This window comes from Oryctolagus cuniculus, chromosome 8 (genome assembly GCF_051225735.1).
Source record: "Oryctolagus cuniculus isolate XC-2025 breed Fujian yellow rabbit chromosome 8, ASM5122573v1, whole genome shotgun sequence".
NCBI lineage: Eukaryota > Metazoa > Chordata > Mammalia > Lagomorpha > Leporidae > Oryctolagus > Oryctolagus cuniculus.
This window is the reverse complement of record NC_142874.1, coordinates 84032991-84058583: the sequence shown is the minus strand read 5'-3', so window position 1 is coordinate 84058583 and position 25593 is coordinate 84032991. Positions and strand designations below refer to the sequence as shown.

Here is a 25593-nt window from a genome sequence, read left to right as displayed (position 1 = left end):
CCACCTATCTCCCCTAACATTTGGAGTGTCCTCTTTTTGCTTTCTCTCTCATTTCCTTTCCCCTTCCCCAGCTCTATTGTGAATTTGGCTCAGTTCTTCAGCCCCACCCCCACCCCCCACCCCTTTTTCATCCAGTATTCACTGAATTAACTTATGGTCACCTGGCTATGTTTTACTACTCTGCCAGTTCAACAAATATCATCAGCAGAGTACCTACGCGGTCTGGAATTCATGTCTCACTCCCAACACCCATCTCCAGGATAGGACTTCTCCGAGGGCAGAATTGGGATGTTTACAGAACATGAGATAAAAGGATGAAAGCAGCCTCTTTGGCAAGCTACCTGATAAGACAGCTGAAATTCGAGAAGGGAGAGAGTATGAACACAGCAGGAAGAAATCAGAACGGGTGGCAAAGGTTGAGTTTTTCTATGGCCAGCACACCTCTTACCCAAGGGTTTTCTCCCTCAAAGCTGCTGACAGAGCTTTGGCAGAAGATCATCCTCCCCTTGGCTGATAAGCTAAACCCTGATTTATATTTAACTCACTGCGGTGCAGGAGGGGTAGGGGTGGGGACGCCTTGTTTATAAGGGGAGCTGCGGGCCGATCTTCTCGGCAGTCCTCTCCTCCAACTCAGCCCTTGTCCCACCCCCTTTGTTTCCTTGCTCATCCCTGAGCAGCTGGCGGGATCCTGCAGAGAGCGAGCAAGACCAAGACGCAAGGAGCCCGAGAGAGAGGTGTGGGGAAAGCGAAAGGCGGCTGCCAAACCAGGGGACTCTTTCCAATTCCTTTTAAAAAGGAAGTCAGCTGACGGGAGTTAGTTAAATTTCACATCCTCTTATGTGTAACCCTCGACTTCGGAAACAGAAATGAAGTTTGCCGAGGAGGAGAAGGCCAAGAGATACTGCATCAGAGGAAAACATGTGGCCATCATCTGCGGCGTGGTGGTGGCTGTGGGACTAATCGTGGGACTTTCCGTGGGCTTGACCAGATCGTGTGACTCCTCGGCAGACTCTGGCCAGGGCTCATCCCCGTCTCCTTCCCAGTTTCCAACCTCTGCCAGTCCCTCCGATCGTCCTCCACAGGACCAGGGGGTCTGCCCTGCCAGTGAAGATGACAGTGGAGAGTGGAAAAATTTCAGGCTGCCGGCGTCCATCAACCCCGTACACTATGACCTGGAGATGAGGCCCCAGCTGGAGGAGGACACGTACACGGGCACAGTGACCATCTCCATCAACGTGAGTTTGCCCACCCAACACCTGTGGCTGCACCTGCGGGAGACCAGGATCACCCAGCTGCCGCAGCTGAAGAGACCCTCCGGCGAGCAGGTGCAAGTTCGGCGGTGCTTCAAGTATGAGACTCATGAGTACTTGGTCGTCGAGGCGGGGGAACAGCTTCCAGCCACCACTGGCGAAGCTTACTACCTCTTGACCTTGGAGTTCGCTGGCTGGCTGAACGGCTCCCTCGTGGGGTTTTATAAAACCACGTACACGGAGAACGGACAAACAAAGTAAATATTAATTTTTGTTTTACTTGTCCTAAGTTCACATGTCTGCTTTCCATTTCTTTTCACTCTCCACCTTTTAATTATTTCCTCGGTCTGATCTTTATCTGCCCTGGGTTTCAGTTCTGCCTGTTTGTCTGGAAGCAGAAAATTCGTGCCCTGTTGTATTTGCCAAGCATATCATGAAACTTGAAAGTAGTGAATGAGCTGGATGGGGTCAAAAATCAGCACTGGGAGACACCACCATACACAGCATCCTACGCTTAATATTTACATAAACTCTCCAGGCTTTAAAACTAGATGTGTTTAGTGAATTTCACTAGTGATATTTTTGGACTATGAGGCAATGATTTTTAACCTGCACTTTTAAGGTGATATTACACCACGTGAAACAAAATCCGTAAATGTCAATGATTATTTCATCCACCTTTTTGGAGAAAAGAGACACTGAAAGATTACATGAGATCCGGGGAAATGTGTCTAGTCGTCTTCTAGGAAGGAAAGCTGGGTTGGTTCTTTTTTTTTTTTTTTTTTTTTTTCTCTTATAGTTAGAAGTGTGTTTTACATACAGGCTTTCAGGAGACACTCATTGAGTCCACACAGTGGAGGCAGCACATGGAGGAATTTTGGGGTCATGCAATATGCAATCATAATCCTTTTTTCTTTTAAGATTTATTTTATTTATTTGAAAGACAGAGTTACAGAGAGAGGTAGAGACACAGAGAGGTCTTCCATCCACTGGTTCACTCCCCAAATGGCTGAAATGGGCGGAGCTGTGCAGATCCAAACCTAGGAGCCAGGAGCTTCCTCTGGGTCTCCCACATGGGTGCAGGGGTCCAAGGCCTTGGGCCATCTTCTACTGTTTCCCCAGGCCACAGCAGAGAGCTGGATTGGAAGAGGAACAGCCAGAACTAGAACCAGCGCCCATATGGGATGCCGGTACTTCAGGCCAGGGCTTTAGCCCGCTGCGCCACAGCACCAGCTCTGGCAATCATAATCTTAGACCTTCTGCAACATACAAGCTGTATTAAGTAATTAAGTACATGCAAATATTTTTTCTCCTCAGAGTACTTCAAAAAATTCTCCTTCCCTCCCTCCCTTCCTTCCTTCTTCTCTTTCTTCTATTATCTATCTATCTATCTATCATTATTTCTATCAAGCAGTGACTGTTACTTGAACTGTGCTAAAGGCAAAACCTCTCTTGTTGCACTTCAAAACCTTCAGCTTCATGCTGTGGATGTAGCCGGTGCATCTGAAGAGGGAGGCGAGGTGTGCTGGGCTTGAAACTACTCTGACCTTTGCCTACTTAGATTCTGAAAGGGTAAATGATTAAGACAGCCGAGTGTCACAGTTTGGAAATGCGAGTTGGGCCAGCCCCTGCATATCCCTTTCCTCTCTGTTTTATGGATCTTCCAGAGTAAAACAAACTTTTTGGTTCTATTGTTTGTCAGAGAGACCCAGAGACTAAAAATATTTAAGTATCTTTGTGTTACTCTGTGGTACACCGATACACTGAGTAGACATGATTTGGAAAATATATTTAGAGGGCTCCTGCTCCTATAAATTCTGTATCTTAATATTGTAAGCAGTAAAACAAGTTTATTTATTGTTTACATAATTTTTCTGTAGCTAAAAATTACATTGTTGAAAGCATAGACAATCACTAGAAAGGAAAATCAACACAGATTTCAAATAACTTCACCTAGTGGTAATCCCTGTTAAGGTATTAATGTGCATTCTAAAATTCTTCCAGGGCAAGTAGAATTGTAATTGCACTGTGTCTCTCTGTCTCTCCGCCTATCTGCCCTTTTCACTTAGTATTTCATAAGCGTTTTCTCTCATTCTTAAATATTTTCAAGAATCTGATTTTAAAGATTGCACAATACTCCAGCGCATGAATGCACTGTCATTTTTAACAGCTGGTCCCCTGTTGGTGGGTATTTAAGTTGCTTCCAGTATTTTCTTATTATTGACAAGTCAGCAAAGAACATAGTTGTAGTATGTCTTTATGTGTACATCTATTTATTTCCTTAGGTTAGGATATTATCCTACAAACAGAATTTCTAGATCAAAGAGTACAAATATATCAAGAAGCTTGCAGCATTTACTTTGGTTATTTAGCATATAAATTATACACATTCATCTCAGGAAACTCAGAAAACAGAGAAGATTGTAAGAAAAGGTAAAAATCCATCTGTATGTTCATCACTCAAGTAAACCCATTGTTAACATTTAGGCACATATTCTTCCAGTATTTTTTCTGGACACAGTTAAACGTGGCTTTATTATGTTGTGTGTAGTGTTGTGTAAGATGCTTTGTCAGTATAGCTCCAAAACTTGAACATGACATTTGCTATTCTTCCACAAATAATTTGATGAATACATAATAGGCCATTATATCACTATAATGCAATTTATTCAACTTTTTGAATAAATATGGGTATTTAAGTTGATCCTGCTTTTTCTCCTGTAAGCCCTTAAAAGAATGCAGGGAATATCTTTATAGAAAACTATCTAGGGAGATTTTCTAATATTTTTGTAAGAAAATTCCTAGAAAATTGTCCAAAACTACATATGAATGAATACATGTTTGTATGTATGTATGTGTGTATATACATATATAACATGAACGTGTACAATATGGGGAACTGCCTTTCAAAAAATATGTCCTAAATTACATTTCTACCAACAATATATAAAAAATGTCTATGATTTTACAAAGTGGATGTAAATTTGGTAGAGGAAAAGTCCTTTCTGAAGAATATCTACCCTTAAAGAGACTAAAGAAAAAATTGTTAGTGTGAAGTGAAAACAAGGATCAAAAGTTTAAATTATCATTGCTAAAACTTTAAATCTTATTCTTACGTTGACAAGACAATAGAAATTTCATCTGAGTAAAGCTAAAAAATATTTATAAAATAAATAAAGCCAAGTTTTAACCCTTCAGGAAGGCCCCAAAATACGAAACACGTTTTCGTTCATGAATTCTGTTATGTAATCAGTATGTTTAAAAATGTATTGTGCTGTGCCTGGGAGCAAGGGATGATGGCCCAAGGACTTAAGTTCTTGCTATTCACGTAGGAGACCCAGCTGGAGTTCCTGGCCCTTGTCTTTGACCTGGCCCAGCCCTGGCTGTAAGGGCATTTAGGGAGTGAACCAGAAGATGAGATTTCTCTCTCTCCCTCTCTCTTTCACAAAAACAAATGCATCTTTATAAAACATGCACCATACACCCAAATACATACTATTCACTCTGATTCTCTGGATGACTTGACTGTGCCAGTTAATCTTTACCATAAAAAATATACCCAAGAGCCACCATTCTGAGACCCAGCTGACCCAATTTGGGGCTGGAAAATACTCACAAAAAATGACAGGGAGATTGATAAGGCCAGGGCTCAGTTGCGTTCTCACTGAGGGGTGGTATTCCTGAGTTTGTCTGTTTTCACTGAAAGCAATTGAAGCTCTCACATTCCACAGTTCTGCCAGTTCTGTACTGCACACTCAATTTTAGAAAAGTTCTGGCATTGCTCAATAACTTCACTTAGGCTAAGTAGAAGATACGGTTTTGTTTCCCAAGCCTGTGAGTAGCATTTTGACAATGCAGGCTCTAGGGGCTCTCATCTACAGAGTCCATAGAAGGCCTGCAAGGGTGACTTCGGGGGACAGCTCCATTCTCTCTTATTACAGAACATCATCCTATATGATGTTCATACAACTTTTAAAAAATCACCATAATGGTGCATCTTCAGGATGCAATAAAAATTATACTTTCTGACCTTTCTGCCTTGATGTAAAACTTATTTATTTATTTATTTGTTTGTTTTAAAGATTTTTATTTTATTTATTTGAGAGGCAGAGTTACAGACATAGAGAGAGGTCTTCCATCCACTGGTTCACTCTCTCCAAAAGGCCACAATGGCCAGATCTGGGCTAATCCAAAACCAGGAGCCAGGAGCTTCCTCTAGGCCCCCCATGTGTGTGCAGGGCCCCAAGCACTTGGGCTATCTTCCACTGCTTTGGGCTATCTTCCACTGCTTCCCCAGGCCATTAGCAGGGAGCTGGATCAGAAATGGAGCAGCTGGGACTCCAGCTGGTGCCCATATGGGATGCCGGCCCTGAAGGCAGAGATTTAGCCTACTATGCCATAGTGCTGGCCCCAATGTAAAATTTAACTCCAGGATTAAATGTGATCAATGTGGTATCTTAATTGGACAACCACAATGAAAACTAAACATCATGGCACTCAACAATAACTTGTTTTCTACAGATACAACCAAGATTTAAACTTCACAAAGGAAACAACTATCTGAGATTCTTTCCCTTGAGATTGAAAGGCAAAGAGAGAGATGGAGAAGAGAGGGGAGCCAGTGTACACTTTCTTAGCAATGCTGTCTGGCTCATCTTGCTGTAGACAGAGTTGCAGTGAGGGCTGGAAGTGGTAGGAGGCCCATATCTTCTTTCTTTCTAGTCTTTGGGGGGTCCGAGGCATCTGTCTTAACAGGATTGGAACCTTTAGAATGTTTCCTTGACCACATCCCCTTCTTCCCACCCCTCCTCATTGTGTTATGTAGGATTTCCAGGCCTCTTCCCAAATGGTTTCCCCCCAATCAGTGCTCAAAAATATGTTATTTGCTCCTCTCCAAGGCTCAGCATTTTCTTTGCAGCATTTGAATTGCTCTTCCATAGTATTTTCCATGGTATGTTCCAGGGAGTCCTAGCTGCCTGGGATTTTAGTAGATATTATCAGAATAGCAGAGGAGGGATTCTGTGGCCAAATTAGTTTGGTTAATACCATAAATACATTTTTTGGTTGTTGTTTTGTTTTAATTAATTTATTTCTTTGAGTGGGAGAAACAATAAGCTTCCATCCCCCTTTTCACTTCTCAAATGCCCACAAGCGCCAGGCGTGGGCCAGGCTGAAACCAGGAACCAGGAACCGGGAACTCAACTTAGTTCTCCCGCATGGGTGCTGGGGACCCAGTTACTTGAGCCACCACCTGCTGTCTGCCGGGATGTGCATCTGCAGGAAGCTAGGATGGAAGTGGAGCCGGGGCCTGAACCCTCGCGTTCTGAAAAGGGTGCTGACAACCCAAGTGGCATCTTAACTGCTGCACCAGCACTCACCTGTAATTCTTGTTGTTTGACTGTGGGACTTTTCCAAAGCTTTTCTATGATGACATCATTATGGCTCTCCAAGGCACTGACACAGTATGCAATTTCCCAACTCTCTGTGAATGCGAGACTTTCTCTGAGGTCCCTGAGGATAAGACTATGTTTCTCTTTTACTACCCACCACACACTGAGCACTCAAATTTTATTGACTGAATATATGGGAACATTTAATATAGGCTGCCCTTCATGGCTAGGGTTCTCTGGCACATGCCAGGCCAGGCCACATTGCCACAGCTACTCTCCCGTGAACGAGTTCAGCTTTCACCAATGACACGTCTACTTTCCCACTTAGAGTGGAAATTTTCCCGAAGCTCCTCTTCTACCCACCCTGTGGAGGGGAAGAGTTGATATGATCTTTTTGGACTTAGGAATGCAATCTTCATACTTTAGGGACTGAGGCTTATTGGGATTGACAGGAAGTACAAGAAGAATTTAAAAGAGGAACAGATGATTACTGGTTTGGGTTTTCAGCGTATCCTCATACCATCAGTAGGATTTAAGCTGAATTTGGACATTGAAATGGGATACAATAGGCAAGGAAAATGAGAGAGTTAAAACGGGCCACAGTGAAAACCACCACCTCAGAAAAGCATAGTAGAGACAAAGAAATTTGTGTGTGTGTGTGTGTGGGGGGGTGTTCCAGTGGAGGGTCTAGCTTGAGATAGCTCTGGAAAACCTTAAGGGAGGAAAGAGAAGATCAGCTATGCTAGGAGTTAGGAAGGAAGGATTAACTGGTAACTCTTTGGATGTAAGTGGTGATGGAAAGAGGTGAGTCAATACCTGTATGGGAGCTACTGCAAGGATCCAGGAAAGAGGAGAAAAGGATCAGATAGGGCAGCGACTTCATGGCAGAGGGTAGGAGAGTTTGGAGGGAAACTAGACAAGATTTGCAGGTTCACTGAGGGAATGGAGAGTTAGAGTTAGGGGTGTAGACTTCCCAGATATGTGATCTGAGAGATTGCGCTCATCTTTAATCTGTAACACTGGAAATAGAGTAGAAGGAACTGGTTTAGAAGGGAAAGACACAAGCTTGGGGTGTGTGTGTGTGTGTGTGTGTGGTGTAGTCTCACATTCATGGATGTGTATACTCAAGCTTGCATAATTTTGTTTTTTGTTTTTATTTGAGAGAAAGAAAGAGAAAGACAACTGGTGTCTGCTGGTTTGCTCCCCCCAAAACCTGCAACATACTGCCAGCTAAGCTGGAGCCAGAGCCAGGAGCTGAGATTACATCCAAGTTTCCCATGTGGGTTGGCAGGGACCCAATTATCTGACCCATTACCCCGCCTCCCAGGGTTTTCATTAACAGGAAATGGGAGTCAAGAGTCAGAGTGGGGAATCAAACGTAGGGACTTGAATGTGGGATGCAGGCTTAACCTAGCATCTTAACTGCCAAGCCAAATGCCCCTCCTCATATGTAGTTTTGATCCTGCAATTTTAGCTGTCTCTCAATTTATTTATTATGTCCTTGGATCAATATGTTAAGATATTATTCCATTATCAACAAAGAACAGATTTCTTTTTTGTATCATTAGTAATTTCTTTCTTTTTGTGTTGGCAGCAAGGAAACAAAAAAGTAATTTTTACTTGACCTTAAATATTTTTTGCTTGGGAGAAAAGCAATTGTTTGATAAAATTAAATAATTTACTGTTTCATTCAAATCACCAGAAAAATGCACTGAGATCTGGATTGTCTTGGTGGGTTGTCTTGCAAGGATCAGTTCCCCTACATAGTTCTGGAACTTTTCACTTGGTCTGCACAGACCCTGAGCAGTTGTGGCTGCCTCTCTGGAATGGGGAGCTCTTTGTTTAAGGTTTCACCCAGATCTGCTGTTTACTTTGTTGGCTTGAGTTATGACATTACTGGAATAGCCTGAGAGTCTTCATTGGAAATAGCATGCCAGATGATTTATAGGATACGAGGTAGTTTTTTGGTTTTGTTTTTAAAGTTGATTCACAGCAAACTGAGCTGTGGCTCAATTTTCTCTAAAGTCACCTTGATTTGATGCACTCACAGGAGTCAGAGGTTGTTCTTCCCTTGGTTAAATTAATAAACTACATGGAATTTTTTTTAGTGTACTAGGTCTAGAAAGTGACTTATTAACATAGCTTGGAGAGGCCCCTATGATAAAGTGGTTGACATCAGCACATTTGTGTGGCATGATAATCATTCAGGACATACCCTAGCGCCACTCCTGGACATACTGTGCTATTAGTCAGGCTTTTTCCATTAAGTTGCTACATAGTTCATCTGATTTTAAAAAAAGAAATTAAGAAAAGTACTTATTTGAGAAGTAGAGAAACAAAGAAACACACACACACACAGAGGCACACACACACAGATCCCATCTACTATTTCTCTTCCCCAAACACTTGGCAGTGAGAACTCAATCCAGGTCTTCCACATGGGTGGCAGGGACCCAATTACTTGAGCCATCATTGCTGCCTCTCATGGTGCACTTTAGAGGAAAGCTGGAGTCATGAGCCAGAGCCAGGGATTGAGCCCAGGCACTCTGGTGAGGGATGTGAGTGAGCCAAACATGTGCCTCAAGAAGACTTTTTAATCTGTCAATCATACATTCCCAAAGTTGTGATCTAAAGCTGTCTTGTATTGCTCTCACACATATCTTGTTCTCTAATTTGCATATATTTAGAGAAGTTTTGTGACTATTGACAGAATTTAGCATACTTACATATATGAAGTCTCTGGAAAATTCATAATATGAAAACAGCATGCATGGATTTCAAAATCTTTTGGTACCAAAATAAACATTTTTTTAATTCCACTTTTCTGCACACTTTCTGAAATACTTTCTTAACTAGGGGATTTTTTTTAATTATTCAGAAGTTCATGAGAAAAATAACAGGTTGCAATTAAAAAAAATTCTGTTGCCTATAGTATTTACACTCCAAGTAACTTTGATCTAGTCAAATTAGTGAGCTTTAAATATGTTCAATTGTGGAAAGTGCTATGTCAGAGAGCATGGATAGCTTTCTAGATTTAAAGGAAATAGAATGGGGTTAAGTAAACCTCACTGTGTAAATGTCAAGGGAGTTTCAAATACACTAGTATCACCTGATGTGACCTGCTCCCTCTCCTTCTCCACAACCCTGAGAGGAAGCCACATGTGCTCTGGGCACCATGCACTACAGGGGAAGACACACATTCAGAAGGGGTTGTGAGCCAATCAAGAGCACAATGTAGTTAGAATCCCCACATTTTTACTTTTAGAAGAAGGTTCCCCCATCAAATCGTATGGGCTCCGCAGCTTTACCAAGTGCACCTTGTGCAGCCTTGGGGTTGATGTGTGTCACGTTCCCCGCACCAGCCTAAGTCCCTGTGATTTACCTCCCACTCTCTTCGGTTGCACATGCGCAGGGAGTTCAGCAGTGCTCCCCTTTCAGAAGGCACTTTTCGTCTGCAATCAAGCAGAATTCTCTTTTAAAATGGGAAAGTGAGAAAAGGACTGACAATTCCTCTTTCTCCTGGGTTCCCAGGAGTACTTGCTGCAGCATCTAGGAGAGAGTGGAACTCAGCATTTGAAAACCCTACCTGATGGTGATTACTTAGGAATGTGTAATCCCACTCCCTGCTTTCTCTCACCCCCACACCCAAAGGCACACACTTGCTCACACGGGTACACACACACACACACACTCATATTCCTCAGTCAGCTGGTGCTTTTCTGAGGTTGACTAAGCTGAAACATTCTCGCAGGGAGTGATCTTTAATTTTCCTCTGCCTCTGGAAGAAATCAGAAACCAAAAGAATCCAAAAGAAAAAGGCAACTGACTAAGCATGGAGTGGGAGTTTGGTGGATCTTATTGTAAAACCTTAGTATCCTGTGAAAGAGTATTAAGGAGTTTCTCTATATACTGATGTGTTTGCGGCTTATTAGAGTCTACAGTTTTTAGAAACCTCAGTAGACTAACTGCTCATGTCACAAACTAATCAGTAACTATTCTATTGCACAATAAGCTCATGGCTGACACTTTTTCTGTTTAATTTTTGAATTTCAAATCACTCAAACTTAGAGAAAAGTTAACAAGAATAGCATGAGAAACTCCTAGGAATAGTTTACCCAGATTTACCAACTCTCTCTCCTCCTTCAGAGAGTACATTGTGACATCATTTCCTTTCACCTCTTGATATCAGAGTACACTTCTTAACTACAGGAATGTTCTCTAACATAAATACAGTTCAGTTATCAAAATCAGGAAGCTTAACATTGCTATGAAGTAACTATCTATTCCGTAGGTCATAATCAAAATTCACCAACTGACTCAATAATGTATTTTGCTTTGATTTTTTTTCTCCAGTGCGCTGTCCAGTCTGGAATCATGCTGTGTGTGTAGCCCTTTTAGATTCCTCTAAACTGGAACAGCCCCTTAGCCCTTCTTTGTCATTCTCAGCCCTGATATTTTTGAAGAGCACGGGCCAGTTATTTTGAGAATGTCCCTCAATTTTAGTTTGCCTGACTTTAAAATGCAAATGCAAGATTAGCATTCGTCAGGAATTTCACAGAGTAATGCTATGTCCCTCTCAGGAAATCACACCAGGAGACACATCCTGTTGGTTTGTGCTATTATTAGTGATGTTGCCTTTCATTGCTTGTTTAGGGTAGTAGCCCACAGATTTCTCCATTGTCAAGTTATAATTTTTCTCTTTGCAAGCAGCTTTCTGGAGATTCTTTGAATTCATGCAAATATTCCTTTCTCATCAAAATTTTACCCTCTTGTTTTGACACACACTGATGGCTGTCTAAATCCAGATGATTCATTTTAAAACTATTAACTTAAAAAATTAAAATTATCCACTGTAAGAAAGTTTCCCCTCATTTATTTATCTATTCATTTTTTGATTGAAGAAGAATTTGTGTATTCTTATTAAAGGAGTTTCAGCCTCATTATTTATGTAGTTTGATATTCCAATACCCCCAGATTTGGCCAAGCACAGCCCCTCAAGCAAACTCCTATGTGCTTTTGACCTGTTCCCATGATTCTTTGTGTGCTTCATACTTTTTGCCACAGCAAGACATTCCAGGATCATCTTGGTCTTCTCCAGCATTGAAATCATTCATTTTTCAAACAAGTCCTGGTTCCCTTAATGGACAATGGTAATTAGAAAGAATAATTTGGGAGCTAAGTGTGCCCATTACTGAAAACGTTTCATTTCTTCTGATCTTGTTTAGCAGACAGAGCTAGGAAATGTATGCCTCTTTGTGTGTATTTCTGTATCTGCATATCTATAGCTTTTTCAAAAATCATAGAGTTATTAATGAAATATGTAATTATAATTACAATTAAGTACCATAGGGCATATTCTAGTCTTCCTTTACAAAAGTATAGCTCCTTGGGGCTGACGCTGTGGCATAGTAGGTTAAGTCTCCACCTGTGGTGTTGGCTTCCCATATAGGCAGTTTGAGTTCTGGCTGCTCCACTTCCAATACAGCTCCCTGCTAATGAGCCTGTGAAAGCAGTGAAAGACAGTCCAAGTGCTTGGGCCCCTGTACCCACGTGGAAAGCCTGCATGAAGCTCCTGGCTCCTGGCTTTGGTATGGTATAGCCTGGCCATTGTGGCCATTTGGGGAATGGACCATTGAATAGAAGACTTCTCTCTACCTCTACCTCTTTCTATCTCTGTAACTCTGCCTTTCAAATAATTAAATCATTTTTAAAGAACAGTATAGCTCCTTTCCTTAAAAGTGAAAAATCTTCCTTTCATTAATCTTAATTTTTTTTCATTTGTTTATGCACAGGAAGCAGAAAAAGTTGTTTCTGAATTACTAGCACATAACATTGCAAAAATACAAATCTACTTACAAGAGTTCAACATTTATTTACAGTTATTTTACACAGGGAAATGTGCAAATTTATATATTTTTGAAGATTTATTTATATATTTGAAAGGGTGACTGAGAGAGAGGGACACACACACATACACACACACACACACACACACACAGAGGAAGAGGGGGAGAGAGAGAGAAAGAGAGAGAGAGAGAGAGAAACAAAGAAAGAATCTTCCAACTACTTGTTCACTCCCCAAATGACTACAACAGTCAGGGCTCTGTCAGATTGAAGGCAGGATCCAGGAGCCAGGAATTCAATCCAGATCTCCCACATGGGTGGCAGGGGTTCAAGAACTTGGGCCATTCTTTACTGCCTTCCAAAGCACATTAGCAGGAAGGTTGGATTGGAAGTGGAGCAGCTGGGATTTGAACCATAACACCAATATGGGATGCTGATGTAGCAAGCTGAAGCTTAATCTGTTGCCCCACAAAGCCAGCCCTGCAGTTATTTTTATGCAGGGAAATGCACAAATCTAATGTGCACAACACAATGAACTTTGACAAATACACATACCCCATGACATTCTACTTATTTGATTGATTTATGTTTCAATCATCCATGAAAGTTCCCACTTTGAGTCAACACTCTCCAGAAAGACTGCAACTTTTCTCATTTTATATTTTTACATAGATTAATTTTTTGGCTGAGTTTTTTTTATCTTTTATTTAATGAATATAAATTTCCAAAGTACGACTCATGGGTTACAATGACTTCCCCCCCCCATACCGTCCCTCCCACCCACAACCCTCCCCTTTCCCACTCCCTCTCCCCTTCCATTCACATCAAGATTCATTTTCAATTATCTTAATATACAGAAGATCAGCTTAGTATACCTTAAGTAAGGATTTCAACAGCTTGCTCCCACACAGAAACATAAAGTGAAAAATAATAGATGATTTTTTTTTAAATGATGATGAAATCAGATCAGACCTATTGTCATGTTTAATCCCAGTAAGAGTCAAGTTGGGAATTGATAATTTCTTTTTTTTTTTATTACAGAAGATAAGTTTAGTGTACATTAAGTAAAGATTTCAATCGTTTGCACCCCCATAGAAACACAAAGTGAAATATACTGTTTGAGTACTCGTTATAGCATTAAGCCTCAGTGTACAGCACATTAAGGACAGAGATCCTACATGAGGAGTAAGTGCACAGTGACTCCTGTTGTTGACTTTACAAATTGACACTCCTGTTTATGGCATCAGTAATCTCCCTATGCACCAGTCATGAGTTTCCAAGGCTATGGAAGCCCCTTGAGTTCTCCGACTCTTATCTTGTTTAGACACGGTCATAGTCAAAGTGGAGGTTCTCTCCTCCCTTCAGAGAAAGGCACCTCCCTCTTTGAAGACCTGTTCTTTCCACTGGGATCTCACTCACAGAGATCTTTTTGCCAGAGTGTCTTGGCTTTCCATGCCTGAAATACTCTCATGGGCTTTTCAGCCAGATCCGAGTGCCTTTAGGGCTGATTCTGAGGCCAGAGTGCTATTTAGGACATCCGCCATTCTATGAGTCTGCTGAGTATCTCACTTCCCATGTTGGATCACTCTCCCCTTTATTTATTCTATCGGTTAGTGTTAGCAGATACTAGACTTGTTTATGTGCTCCCTTTGACTCTTAGTCCTTTCATTATGATCAATTGTGAACTGAAATTGATCACTTGGAATAGTGAGATGGCATTGGCACATGCCACCTTGATGGGATTGAATTGGAATCCCCTGGTATGTTTCCAACTCTACCAATTGGGGCAAGTCAGCCCGAGCATGCCCCAAATTATACATCTCTTCCCTCTCTTATTCCCACTCTTATGTTTAACAGGGATCACATTTCAGTTAATTTATTTTTATATCTAGAGAGTTCTTGAAAAGGTTAGTATTGTGATTCCTCATAAGTAGTTGTTGACCTATGGCACGTTAATTTTAGAAAAATTAATGGCCATAACAAATTCTTGAATCAAAATAAAATTCAGAGTCTTCTAATGGTCTGCAATACCTGACCTTTACTGACCTCAACAAACTGCTCTTCTGCCCAAGTCCCCTGCTTCACAATAACCATTCAGTTCCTCGGCCACATCAAGTTCTCTTCCGCTTAGATACTATGCACTTACCATTCTCTCTGCTAGAGCACATTTTCCTTCATCTTCATCTGGCTGGCTTCTTCTCAATACTCAGATCTCAGCACACCATCATCTATTCAGAGAATGTTTCTAAAGCCTCTCACCACTTTTCCTAGTAGTTCTCTGTCATCTCCCTTGTTTTGTTTTATAAAGCTTTCACCATTCTCCATTTCACCATTCATTTATTTGTGTCTATTGTCTATCAATGAGTATGAAATTAGGGACCATATCTATTGAGACTTTGTTTTCTCAGCACCTAGAATAATGACTGAAAGTGTGTGTGTGTGTACATGGATGTGTGCATGTGTGTGTGTGTGTGTGTGCATGTGAGTAGGGTATAGGAATGGTCTTGAAAAATATTTGTAGGAGGGGCAGGCCTTGTGCTGCCTGGTTGAGCTGCTCCACTTCCCATCAAGCTCCCTTATAATACACCTGGGAACGCAGCAGAAGATGGCCCAAGTGCTTGGGCCCTTGCCACCTATGGGGGAGACTTGGATGCAATGCCAGGCTTCTGGCTTTGGCCTGTTTCAGCCCTGTCATTGTGGCTATTTGGGGAGTGAGCCAGCAGGTGAAAGATCACTGTCTCTCTCTTTGTCTCTGTCTCTCTCCCTCTCTGTGTAATTCTACCTTTCAAATAAGTAAAATAAATATTTAAATAAATATTTGCAGGATGAGTGTATGATCTAATAATTGATCCTGGTATTCTGTATATTATGCCTTTTTTAGTTTCTAAGAATCCTGCATGACAAAATATTTTCATTACATTAATTATTAATGAATGTAAATCAGGATTACTTTTCCTTTTATGCTTTTTTACTCTTTAGTTCACTATTGAGCCAGTATTTAACAATACTGTCTTTCTGTAATATCCTTACACATAAAAAGTGTGCTTATTAATTTTTTAAAACAATTACTCAGAAAAAATCACTTCACTGTGAAATTGTGTAAATGCTAAATATTAACATTTTCTTTAACTCAAGCATTTGCCTAGTTAGAGCTATAAAAGAAGTTTGTTGTCTCTGGCTGGCTCTGCTGCTCACTTGGCTAATCCTTCGCCTGTGGCGCCAGCACCCCGGGGTTCTACTCCCAGTTGGGGCGCCGGATTCTGTCCCAGTTGCTCCTCTTCCAGTCCAGCTCTCTGGTCTGCTGTGGCCCGGGAAGGCAGTGGAGGATGGCCCAAGTGCTTGGGTCCCTGCACCCCCATGGGAGACCATGAGGAAGCGCCTGGCTCCTGGCTTCAGATTGGCGCAGCGCGCCGGCTGTAACAGCCATTTGGGGGGTGAACCAATGGAAGGAAGACCTTTCTCTCTGTCTCTCTCTCTCTCACTGTCTAACTCTGCCTGTCAAAAAAAAAAAAAAAAGAAATTTGTTGTCTCTTTTTAAATATTGGCTTTAAATCAGGCCAAAGATGATTTCACCTGGGGGATTACTTAGCGCTGCCTTTGCATGGACATGAAGAGGGCAGGGGGAGTTTGTCCCTGGTGTAACATAAATAAGAAAGAATGTGCCACTGGGGATAGGAGCCGGGGACTCTGCCATATACTCTTTCCTCTGTGACAGAACACAGCTGTGGACTTGTCATGAGCACAGTTAGAAATAAGCCTGTGAACCTGCTTTTGTGTCACCTACTTGTTGCTCAGTGACTTAGGGGTGGAGAACAACAGCTCATAATTGGATTTATTTTTCTCATCTATAAGTTTCTAGTTATGGTACCAAAATATCTCAGTCTTTGAATAAATATCTGAAGTTGTCTGCCTCAAGGTTTTCATTATGTACTAAGCTAAAAATTCCGGGGGATTTTGATGGCTAGCCTTCTAGATGGAACCCGTTTTATGAAATGTCATAGTTGCAGGTGAGTTTTTTGTGTAGCAGTTAAGATGCGGCTTGGGATATCCACAGTCCATATCAGTGTCTGGGTTATGGTCCCAGCTCAGCTCCCATTCCAGCTTCCTGCTAATTTGCACCCTGGGAGGCAGCTGATTGGCTCCAGTGGTTGGGTCCCTTCCTCCTGTACAGGAGACCTGGATTGAGTTTCTGGCTCCTGGCTTCAGCCTGGCCCATTCCTCACTATTACAAGCACTTAGGGAGTGAACCAGCAAATGGGAAATCTCTTTGTCTCTGTCTCTGTCTCTCTCTCTTGCTCTGCCTTCACTTATTTATAAATAAATAAATAAAATGCTTAAAATGTAATAATTATTTTTGAAATAGTAGATCTTTTCTCCTAGGAGTGGAAAGAAATACAAGGGCTATCCAGAGGGGCAGCATGCATTTGGCTTGTTTGTGTGTTTGTTTCTAAGGAGCATAGCGGCCACGGATCATGAACCAACAGATGCCAGGAAATCCTTTCCCTGCTTTGATGAGCCCAACAAAAAGGCAACTTATACAATATCTATCATCCACTCCAACGAATATAGAGCACTTTCAAATATGCCAGTAGCGGTGAGTATTCTTTGCATGTTTAGTTTATACTGATAGTCTGTTGGTAACATCAGGTCATTTTACCTTATTTGCTATGGAAGAGAAACTGTTGAATTCTAAAACTAATTGTGCGCTCATACTTTATGTAGAAGATTGAGAACACATTTTGGCAATCTCTTTTTTTTTTTTTTTTCAGTCCTAGAAGTCTGTAACCTAAAATATCACAGTCTACTTTAAAAAGAACGCCACCATGGAGTTTTAAAGCAAGAGAACATACAGAGAGACACAGTCCCTGGGGTGCTGCTTACCAGACAGAATCCCTTGAGCAAGACAGACTAATGGAATTATAGACTTAAAAATACTCCAGTACCTACTCACTATGTTTAGGTTTTGGTTGAATATAGGCCTAGTTGTTAGAAAGGTAAAACTACTAATTCTGGATTTGTTTTGACCAAGTCCAGGCAACACCATGCCCAAAGATTTTTATGGTGAGCAGGAAGTACATAGTAAATGTTTATTTTAAAAAAAGGAAATAAAAGAGCCTGCATTAACTTCTACTGTATGATTATTAATGAGCATGAAGCTCTTTCCCAGTAGTGCTCCTCATGTCCATAATGGGTGATGCGGTTAACTCTTTACGTCAATGGCATTGCCTCAGAGTTGAAGTTTGCCATACTTTTTCCATTCGCCAAGGAAAAGGGTCAGGTTCATCCTTAGGTGTTAAGTGTCACCTTGCACCAGAAGGAAACCCATCTCCAGACTCTCACCTCCCAGGTTTCTGACCGCTAGCTGAGAGAGCATCACTGAAGTTCATCCTTTTCAATAAAATATTCTTTGAAAAAGAAAAAAACAAATGAAAGTGTAAGAAGGTCCAGATAATAAACTCTGGTCAGCCATCCATGCCTCAGTGTGAATTCATTCACTTGTTTTCTTCTGGTGTCAGGTACTGGAAAAATGAAGTTTCAATAGGAGAAGAAAGAGGAAAAGATAGATATAGAGTGTGACACTGCAGGCCGGAAGACTAGACCATCAGGATAGTTTGGTGTAAATGAGAGGACGTGAGTGGGGAAGAGAAAGAAGACAAACTGGCCAACCCCTGCCTAACTAAGATCGCGCCTCTGCTTTCCATTTACCAGTTATGCTTTTCACCTTCTGCTACATCCAGATGCCAGTCCTGGAAGAAGGTGAACATTTTGTGTCACTGGGAGATCAAGACCAATACTTCCGGGCTTTGTCATAGAGTAACTTTCTGGATCTTCAACGCTTTTACCGAAGCACACACACATGCGTGCTTGCCGTGTTAATCTTGTATCAATTCCAGTCCAGCTTCCTTTGCTTAATCTCCTTTCAGAGCTTCCCACTTAATGATTTAGAGAGTATCTGCAGGGCATGCCGGGATATCCAAACAATGGTAGCAGGAGCTGAGCAAAGATTCACGATTGAAATATCAGAATTGGTGACTGACAGTAAGGACATTTAAATTGGCATGGACCAGAAGGTCCAGATGGATTAACCATTACGTCAGGCAATGGAATGTTTCTCTATGTGCTTAGCGATCAAGGCACTGACTTTAGCAACCCTACCTTGGGTCTTCTACACACAACCTTCTGCTCTGCCCAATACAGCTGCTGCCCTCCCACGCCTAGTCAAGGCAGCAAACATCTACTTGGTTTTATCTCTGAGACTTTCCATGAACAGATCAGAGCATCCCCTCAAATATTTTGACCAATACTGTATATTTAGGGCAGAAAGATAAACTCCTATCCAGTTGATCTCACAGATAAGTTTTTTTTTCTCTCTGGGAAATCTAATCCAGTGGATATAATCACTCTCCCACAGTACTGACAATTAAATGAATTTTTGTTGAGTCTTTTTAACATCATCACAATTTTATCCCAAAGCTCTGACAAAGGACTTTTGACTAGAAAACCAGATTTGGGGCAACCATTTGTTTGTCCTAATGTGATGGCTCTTCGGTAAATAAAGATCATCTTCTGTTTTCAACAGGAACAAGTGCCAGTGGAGGGCAACTCGATTCGAACAACTTTCCAGAAGTCTGTCCCCATGAGCACGTACCTGGTGTGCTTTGCTGTACATCAATTCACGACTGTAGAGAGAAGATCAGAGAGTGGAATACCTGTGAGTTCCATCATGTTTTTAAAATGTGCCACCCATGCCTTTCTGATGAACTTGCTTCTGTTTCTGCAGTTTCTGTCTTGTTGTTTTGTTTTTTCACAAAAGAGGCCTGAAAAGACCATTAGGACCAGAGTCTATAAGCTTAATAATACATTAAACAATATAGAAAATTATAAGCTGGGGGCTGGTGCTGTGGTGTAGTGGGCTGAGCCTCTGCCTGCAAAGCTGGCATCCCATGTGGGGGCCAGTTCGAGTCCCAGCTGCTCCACTTCTGACCCAGCTCTCTGCTATGGCCTGGGAAAGCAGTGGAAGATGGCCCAAGTCCTTGGGCCCCTGAACGCATATGGGAGATTCAGAAGAGGATCTTGGTTTCCGGATCAGTCCAGCTCCAGCCGTTGCAGCCATCTAGGGAGTGAACCAACAGATGGAAGATCTTTGTCTCTGTCTCTCCCTCTCTATGTCTGCAGCTCTGCCTCTCAAATAAATAAAAACAAAAATATTTTTTAAAAGAAAATGGTAAGTTAAAAGTGCACAGATTAAAAAAATAAGTAAACACAACAAACATGGATATGCATGACTTTGAAGTAGTAAAGGAAAACAATTCACTATACAGTGAAAAGCTAGATCTTAAGTACACCAGTACAAATGCATTAAAATAACTGGACATACACCATTTAATGAAATGGTTTGGTGTATATGTCTTGGCATGAGGTCCCAGGGAGAAGACCAGAAAGGGAGGCAGAGACCAGAGTTAGATGAGTATCTTTTGAATAACCAAGCACTGAGAAATGTGTGGTCCCAATCCTCTATATAATCCTGAACAGAAGAACAAAGGGTCAAAAATCATTTTTTAAAAACAGTGTGAGAATATATAATTTTTTAATCAAGATGACTAGGTCACTAATTTTGAGAAATAGAAATATATTTCCCTAATCAATATTTTTCATTGCAGAGGTCTCCATGTGCTTATGCTCTGAAAACTAGCTTCATCTGTGATTTTAGCCTGTTAGTCCACCTCTGTGCCATGTATTTTAAATATATTTAGACCTCATTTGTTTGCAATATAATTACACGAGGAAGAACTCACCACCCCTATTTTACAAATGAGAAAATCAAAGTTAATGAGTTGCAGTCATTTGCTTAAGATCCAACTGGCAAATAAATGGTAGTGATGCAAATTTCAAATATTTTCCAAATACCGCTGAGCCTTCTTAAAATATGCTTTTTTGCACATATCTTTACCTCTTCACAAATCTTGGATAGAATAGAGAGGTACCTCAATTACCTGTGAAACAGGCTCCCAGAAATTTTACTTTCATTTTAGAAGAGTAGGAGTTGAGACCGAGACATCCAGTGAAAACACAGAGTTTTCAGCAGGTTCCCTATCCTGTATCCAGATGACAGTGAATGGAGAACCGTCCACATGCCCTTTAAAAAACAAACAAAAACTTCTTACTTACCTGAAAGTCAGGGTTACAGCGAGAGGGGGAAAGACAGAGAGAAGAGAGATCTTCCATCTACTGTTTAACTCCCAAGATGGCCACAGGGCCAGAGATGGCCCAGGCCGAAGCCAGGAGCCAGGAGCTTCATCCGAGTCTGGGAGTTGGATTGAAAGTGGAGCAGCTTGCACTCACACTGGTGCCCACATGATGCTGCAGAAGTGGCTTAACTCGCTGCACTATAACACTAGCCCCTCCAAATGCCTTTTCAAAGGGGCTGTAGGTCATGATGACTTATCCAACTTCTGTATTTATTGCAAAGCACAGAGCAAGGAGCCAGGCAGTTATTGCTTAGTTCCTGGGCTCCCTGAGGAGTTAGGGGTGAAGGTTTTTATAGATTGAAATTGGAGTTGAGAAGGTGCATGTTCAATTCATATCCAAGTTCCTGCTTAGTTGGTGGTGCTCGTGACCTTCCTTTGGTGGTGATGCCATGCTCTTTAGGGAGTTTTATGATGGGCATGTGGGCTTCGGGTGGTCTGGAGGGGTTACATGCAAGTGGTAGTTACCTTCTACCTCAGACATGGAATTTCCCTGCCTGGACCTGCAATTGCCCAAAACAAATCCCTCTGGACAATCCTGGCCAACAAAGTTCTTGTCTATTGGAGCAGAAAATGACTCCTTGAGTCCAGTGAGTAGAACTTTGTAGGGCCAGCTGCATCACTCCCTCAAGTCAATGAATTTCTTCTGATAGACAGAGGACAGGCAAGGACACCTTGGGCTAAGGGAGACAGAGAAGAGACTGGGTCCTCCCTTAATATTAGAGAGGTTTGGCCTTATTACCACTGGCTAACAGATAACATTAAATATGAAAAAGAACTGGAATTGAACAAGAGAGCTGTTTATTCAAGATTGTGCTCAATGAAGTTGGTAGTACTCTTCTTGCTTAATTTAGAGGTGACAACAGTAGTCAAGCTTGTTTTTTCTTTCAATCCCAAAGCCAATGTGAGGTTTCTGTCTGCATATATTTCATCACCTAGAATTTAATTGCATGCTGTCTTCCATCACATGCAGGTGATTGCCACACCAATTTTCAAAAATTATGGTTATACTCTGGGAAAATAAAAATCTATAGTAATGCCGAGACAAAGCAGACAAGCTAAACAATTCTACTAATTAAGATACGGTTTTGTGAATAAGAACACTGTACCAGTTAGTGGAGGGCCTTATCTTTGGAGTTATTTTCCAGTAGTGAGAATGAGCTCGAATCTCCAATATGACTTCATGACCTGGCCCTCTGACTAAGGACCCTGACTGGTTTCATTAGGTGGATAAGCCCTCAGGCCCTGGACCAGTTATTAGGTTGTAAGGATGGAGTTTACATAAAGGAATTTTGGTAATACAATGGAAATACATTTTGAAAAAAGGTCCCCAAACTTCCTGTACCTGGTAAATATTTCTGTACTGGTTCTTTTTTTTTTTTTTTTTGACAGGCAGAGTGGATAGTGAGAGAGAGAGAGAGACAGAGAGAAAGGTCTTCCTTTGCCATTGGTTCACCCTCCAATGGCCGCCACAGCCGGCGCACCGCGCTGATCCGAAGGCAGGAGCCAGGTGCTTCTCCTGGTCTCCCATGGGGTGCAGGGCCCAAGCACTTGGGCCATCCTCCACTGCACTCCCGGGCCACAGCAGAGAGCTGGCCTGGAAGAGGGGCAACCGGGACAGAATCCGGCGCCCCAACCGGGACTAGAACCCGGTGTGCCGGCGCCGCTAGGCGGAGGATTAGCCTAGTGAGCCGCGGCGCCGGCCCTGTACTGGTTCTTGAGGAGAAGATGTGAGTATAACGTTCTAAGCCAGTGAAATCCTCATCTGGAAAGGAAACCAAGCAAATACCTTCCTATTACTTTTTGACCATTTGTTCAATAAAAGAGAAACAGAGCCAGATTCCTGGGACTGGTGGCTATGCCACCAGCTACGAATCATGTTTTGTGCTATACTGGAGTACCTGGCTTTGATTCCCAGCTTTGGCTCCTGATGACTTCCTGCCATTGCAGACCCTGGGAGGCAGTGGTGATGGCTCAGGTAATTGGGTTCCTGCCACTCACAGGGGAGACCTGGATTGTATTCCTGACTTCAACTCTAGCCAAGTCCGAGGCACTGCAGACATCTGGGGATTGACCCAATTCTTTCTGTCTCTGTCTCTCTGCCTCTCAAATAAATAAGTCAAATTCCCTTTCAAAACTTCCCAGAGGCCCTGCATCAGAGGAATTGCCTAAAAGTGAGGCATGAAACTGAACACAGTGAGGGCCCCTTCCTCCTTCCTCACCCCTTCTTAATAAGACAGGTGACCAGAGCCCTCTCCCCCTGCAAAAACATGTGGTGCGTTCCCTTTAAAAGTGGAGCACAAGGGTGAACGTGCTGGCGCAATGGGTCTAGCTGCTGATTGGGATGCTTGCTTCCATATTGGAGTGCCAGGGATTGAGTCCTGCCTCTGTCTCTGATCCAGCTTCCTGCTATCGCACACCTAGGGAGTCAGGTACTTAGTCTCCTGCTCTCCTCTCTAGAGACCCAGATGGAGTTCCTGGTTCCTGGCCTCATCCTGGTCCAGGCCCAGCTGTTGCAGGCATTTCAGGAGTGAACCAGTGTATGGAAGCTCTCTCTTTTTTCTCTCTTTCACTCTGCCCTTTAGAGAGGTATATACATAGGTAGATGATGGATAGAACTGCTGTAAACACAGTTGAATAGAATCTTACAGGGGGAGTATAGAGCACCTGGTGTGACTGTTAATGCGCCACAGTAAACTCCTCTTTTTGGGAGCTTCCCCAACCTGGCTCTTTACCCACTCACTAGAAATATAATCACTGACACCCAAGTACAAAATGATCCCAGTAGGAATTCCCACTCTGGAGAGAGAATTACAGGAAAAACAACCTACTTAAATCTTCAATGAAATGGAACATCAGAGGAAACCCACACCAGGTTCCTGAGCCCTACATTCTTAGAGCTGCATAGACAGCCTAAGGCAACCAGAGACAAGAGGAAAACAAGTCACACCAAAGAGAAAGTCCAAGACAAATTAAAAAAAAAACACAGTGAGAGAACTGGTGGTAATTGGAGAAACAAGAAAATTCCCAAAAAAGCCATAAAAAGGTTCAACATTCACATGCACACACACACTTTAATTAGTACCAGAGATTCAAGAAGATGTGACCATCCTAAAATGAAAACAAAAAGCAGTGAGAAAACAATCAGAAATAGTAATTTGGAGTTTAAAAATATGCCTTCCCAAGCATGACCTGGACCTGACCTCAGGAGCGTTTTTCTGATCGGTTCCTTCCCACACTAGATACCAGCAGCCCTATAGTTTCAGTTCTTACCCACAGCTTTGTATTTTTATTGAGAAAACTCTGTAGAGAGTTTTTTACTTTTTCGATCAAAAACATAAAACTGAAAAGCAAGAGCCAAGCAGTTGCACACATCAATTTTAGTAGAAATTTCATGAATCAGAAGATAATTCTTATCCACTCTGCTTCCGAGAGTATTATTCCGGTACATTAATCACCTGCTATTCATAATCAGATTATACTATGCAATCCAAGAACCTATAACACCCTGATCAAATTCTCCTGGGTATGTTCACCTCTCTGACAAGATTTCTTTTATTTCAATAAACACAGAATCAAGGCCTAAGTTCTTAATTTTTACCTGAAGGCAACATAGCATGTGTTAGTATTGAATTCTTCATTATATTTAATATAGGCTGGTGCCGCGGCTCACTAGGCTAATCCTCCGCCTTGCGGCGCTGGCACACTGGGTTCTAGTCCCAGTCGGGGTGCCGGATTCTGTCCCGGTTGCCCCTCTTCCAGGCCAGCTCTCTGCTGTGGCCAGGGAGTACAGTGGAGGATGGCGCAAGTGCTTGGGCCCTGCACCCCATGGGAGACCAGGAGAAGTACCTGGCTCCTGCCATCGGATCAACGCAGTGCGCCGGCCGCAGCGCGCTGGCCGCGGTGGCCATTGGAGGGTGAACCAACGGCAAAGGAAGACCTTTCTCTCTGTCTCTCTCTCTCCCTGTCCACTCCGCCTGTCAAAAAAAAAATATTTTAATATATTCGTGCTGCTCGTGAAAAACATTAATTTGCTTTTGAAGCTCAGAATATTTTTGACTCAATATATTTTCTTTCTTGAAGACTTTGCACTACATTTTGATTCAATGCTGGAAAAAAATGGAGTAATTTGAGGAGTTACTTAGAGTAGTTTAGCAACAGTTGAGACACTGATGGAAGTAGTTTTCACAATTCTGTTGGCAAATAAATCTATTCTTGAGGTCTCTTTCAGATTTAGTTGTTTGGTTAAACATCTAAAAATAAATAAAATCGCTGAATTCCACCCTAGAAAAACAACCAAACTCTGAACTGTACAAAGTGGAAAGAGATCATACGACTTTTTAGTTATGTGAACCAACTTTTGAGTTACTGACTTAAAAAAAGATACAGTATTATTATTCATGCAGGAATTATAGGAAATAATATCCCGGTAAGCACATTATTAACCTGATAGTTCAGCTTGGAGTCTACCATTGGGACATATAGGAATTCTTTTTGATATCCAAAAAACAATGTATATTATAATCATATTTTAAAATGTTTAGGTGTAAGTTTAATATATGTGCATTGTAGAACATTTCAAAGAGAAACAGGAAGCAGGAAAAACAAAAATTTACCCATGTTATCATTATAAAATCATATTGTGTTACTAGGCTTCTGATGGCTTCTGAAGGGTATTTGACTTTGCTAGATGATTAGCTTTGCATCAGTATTCAAGGACTAAAATTCAGTACAAGTTAAAAGGAAATCATATTCCTGAGAAAAAAGTAAGTTCTAATTAGGCTTTGAATTTCCTTGGGACACTTGGCCTCTGTGTTTGGAAAGGATGTACAAAAAGCATAATTACCATATTAGAGATTATTT

At 41.8% G+C, this 25593-nt stretch overlaps 1 protein-coding gene across 1 annotated transcript in view; it reads left to right on the top strand.

Moving 5' to 3' along the window:
- The first annotated feature begins 494 nt into the window (after positions 1 to 494).
- The window catches only part of ENPEP (glutamyl aminopeptidase), a 91377-nt gene continuing 66278 nt past the window's right edge, over positions 495 to 25593 (top strand). The window contains exons 1-3 of the mRNA XM_002717183.6: positions 495 to 1507; positions 16937 to 17078; positions 19065 to 19196. Of these exons, the coding sequence (XP_002717229.3) occupies positions 867 to 1507; positions 16937 to 17078; positions 19065 to 19196 (915 nt within the window). The 5' untranslated portion in view covers positions 495 to 866. The remainder of the gene's footprint in view (positions 1508 to 16936; positions 17079 to 19064; positions 19197 to 25593) is intronic.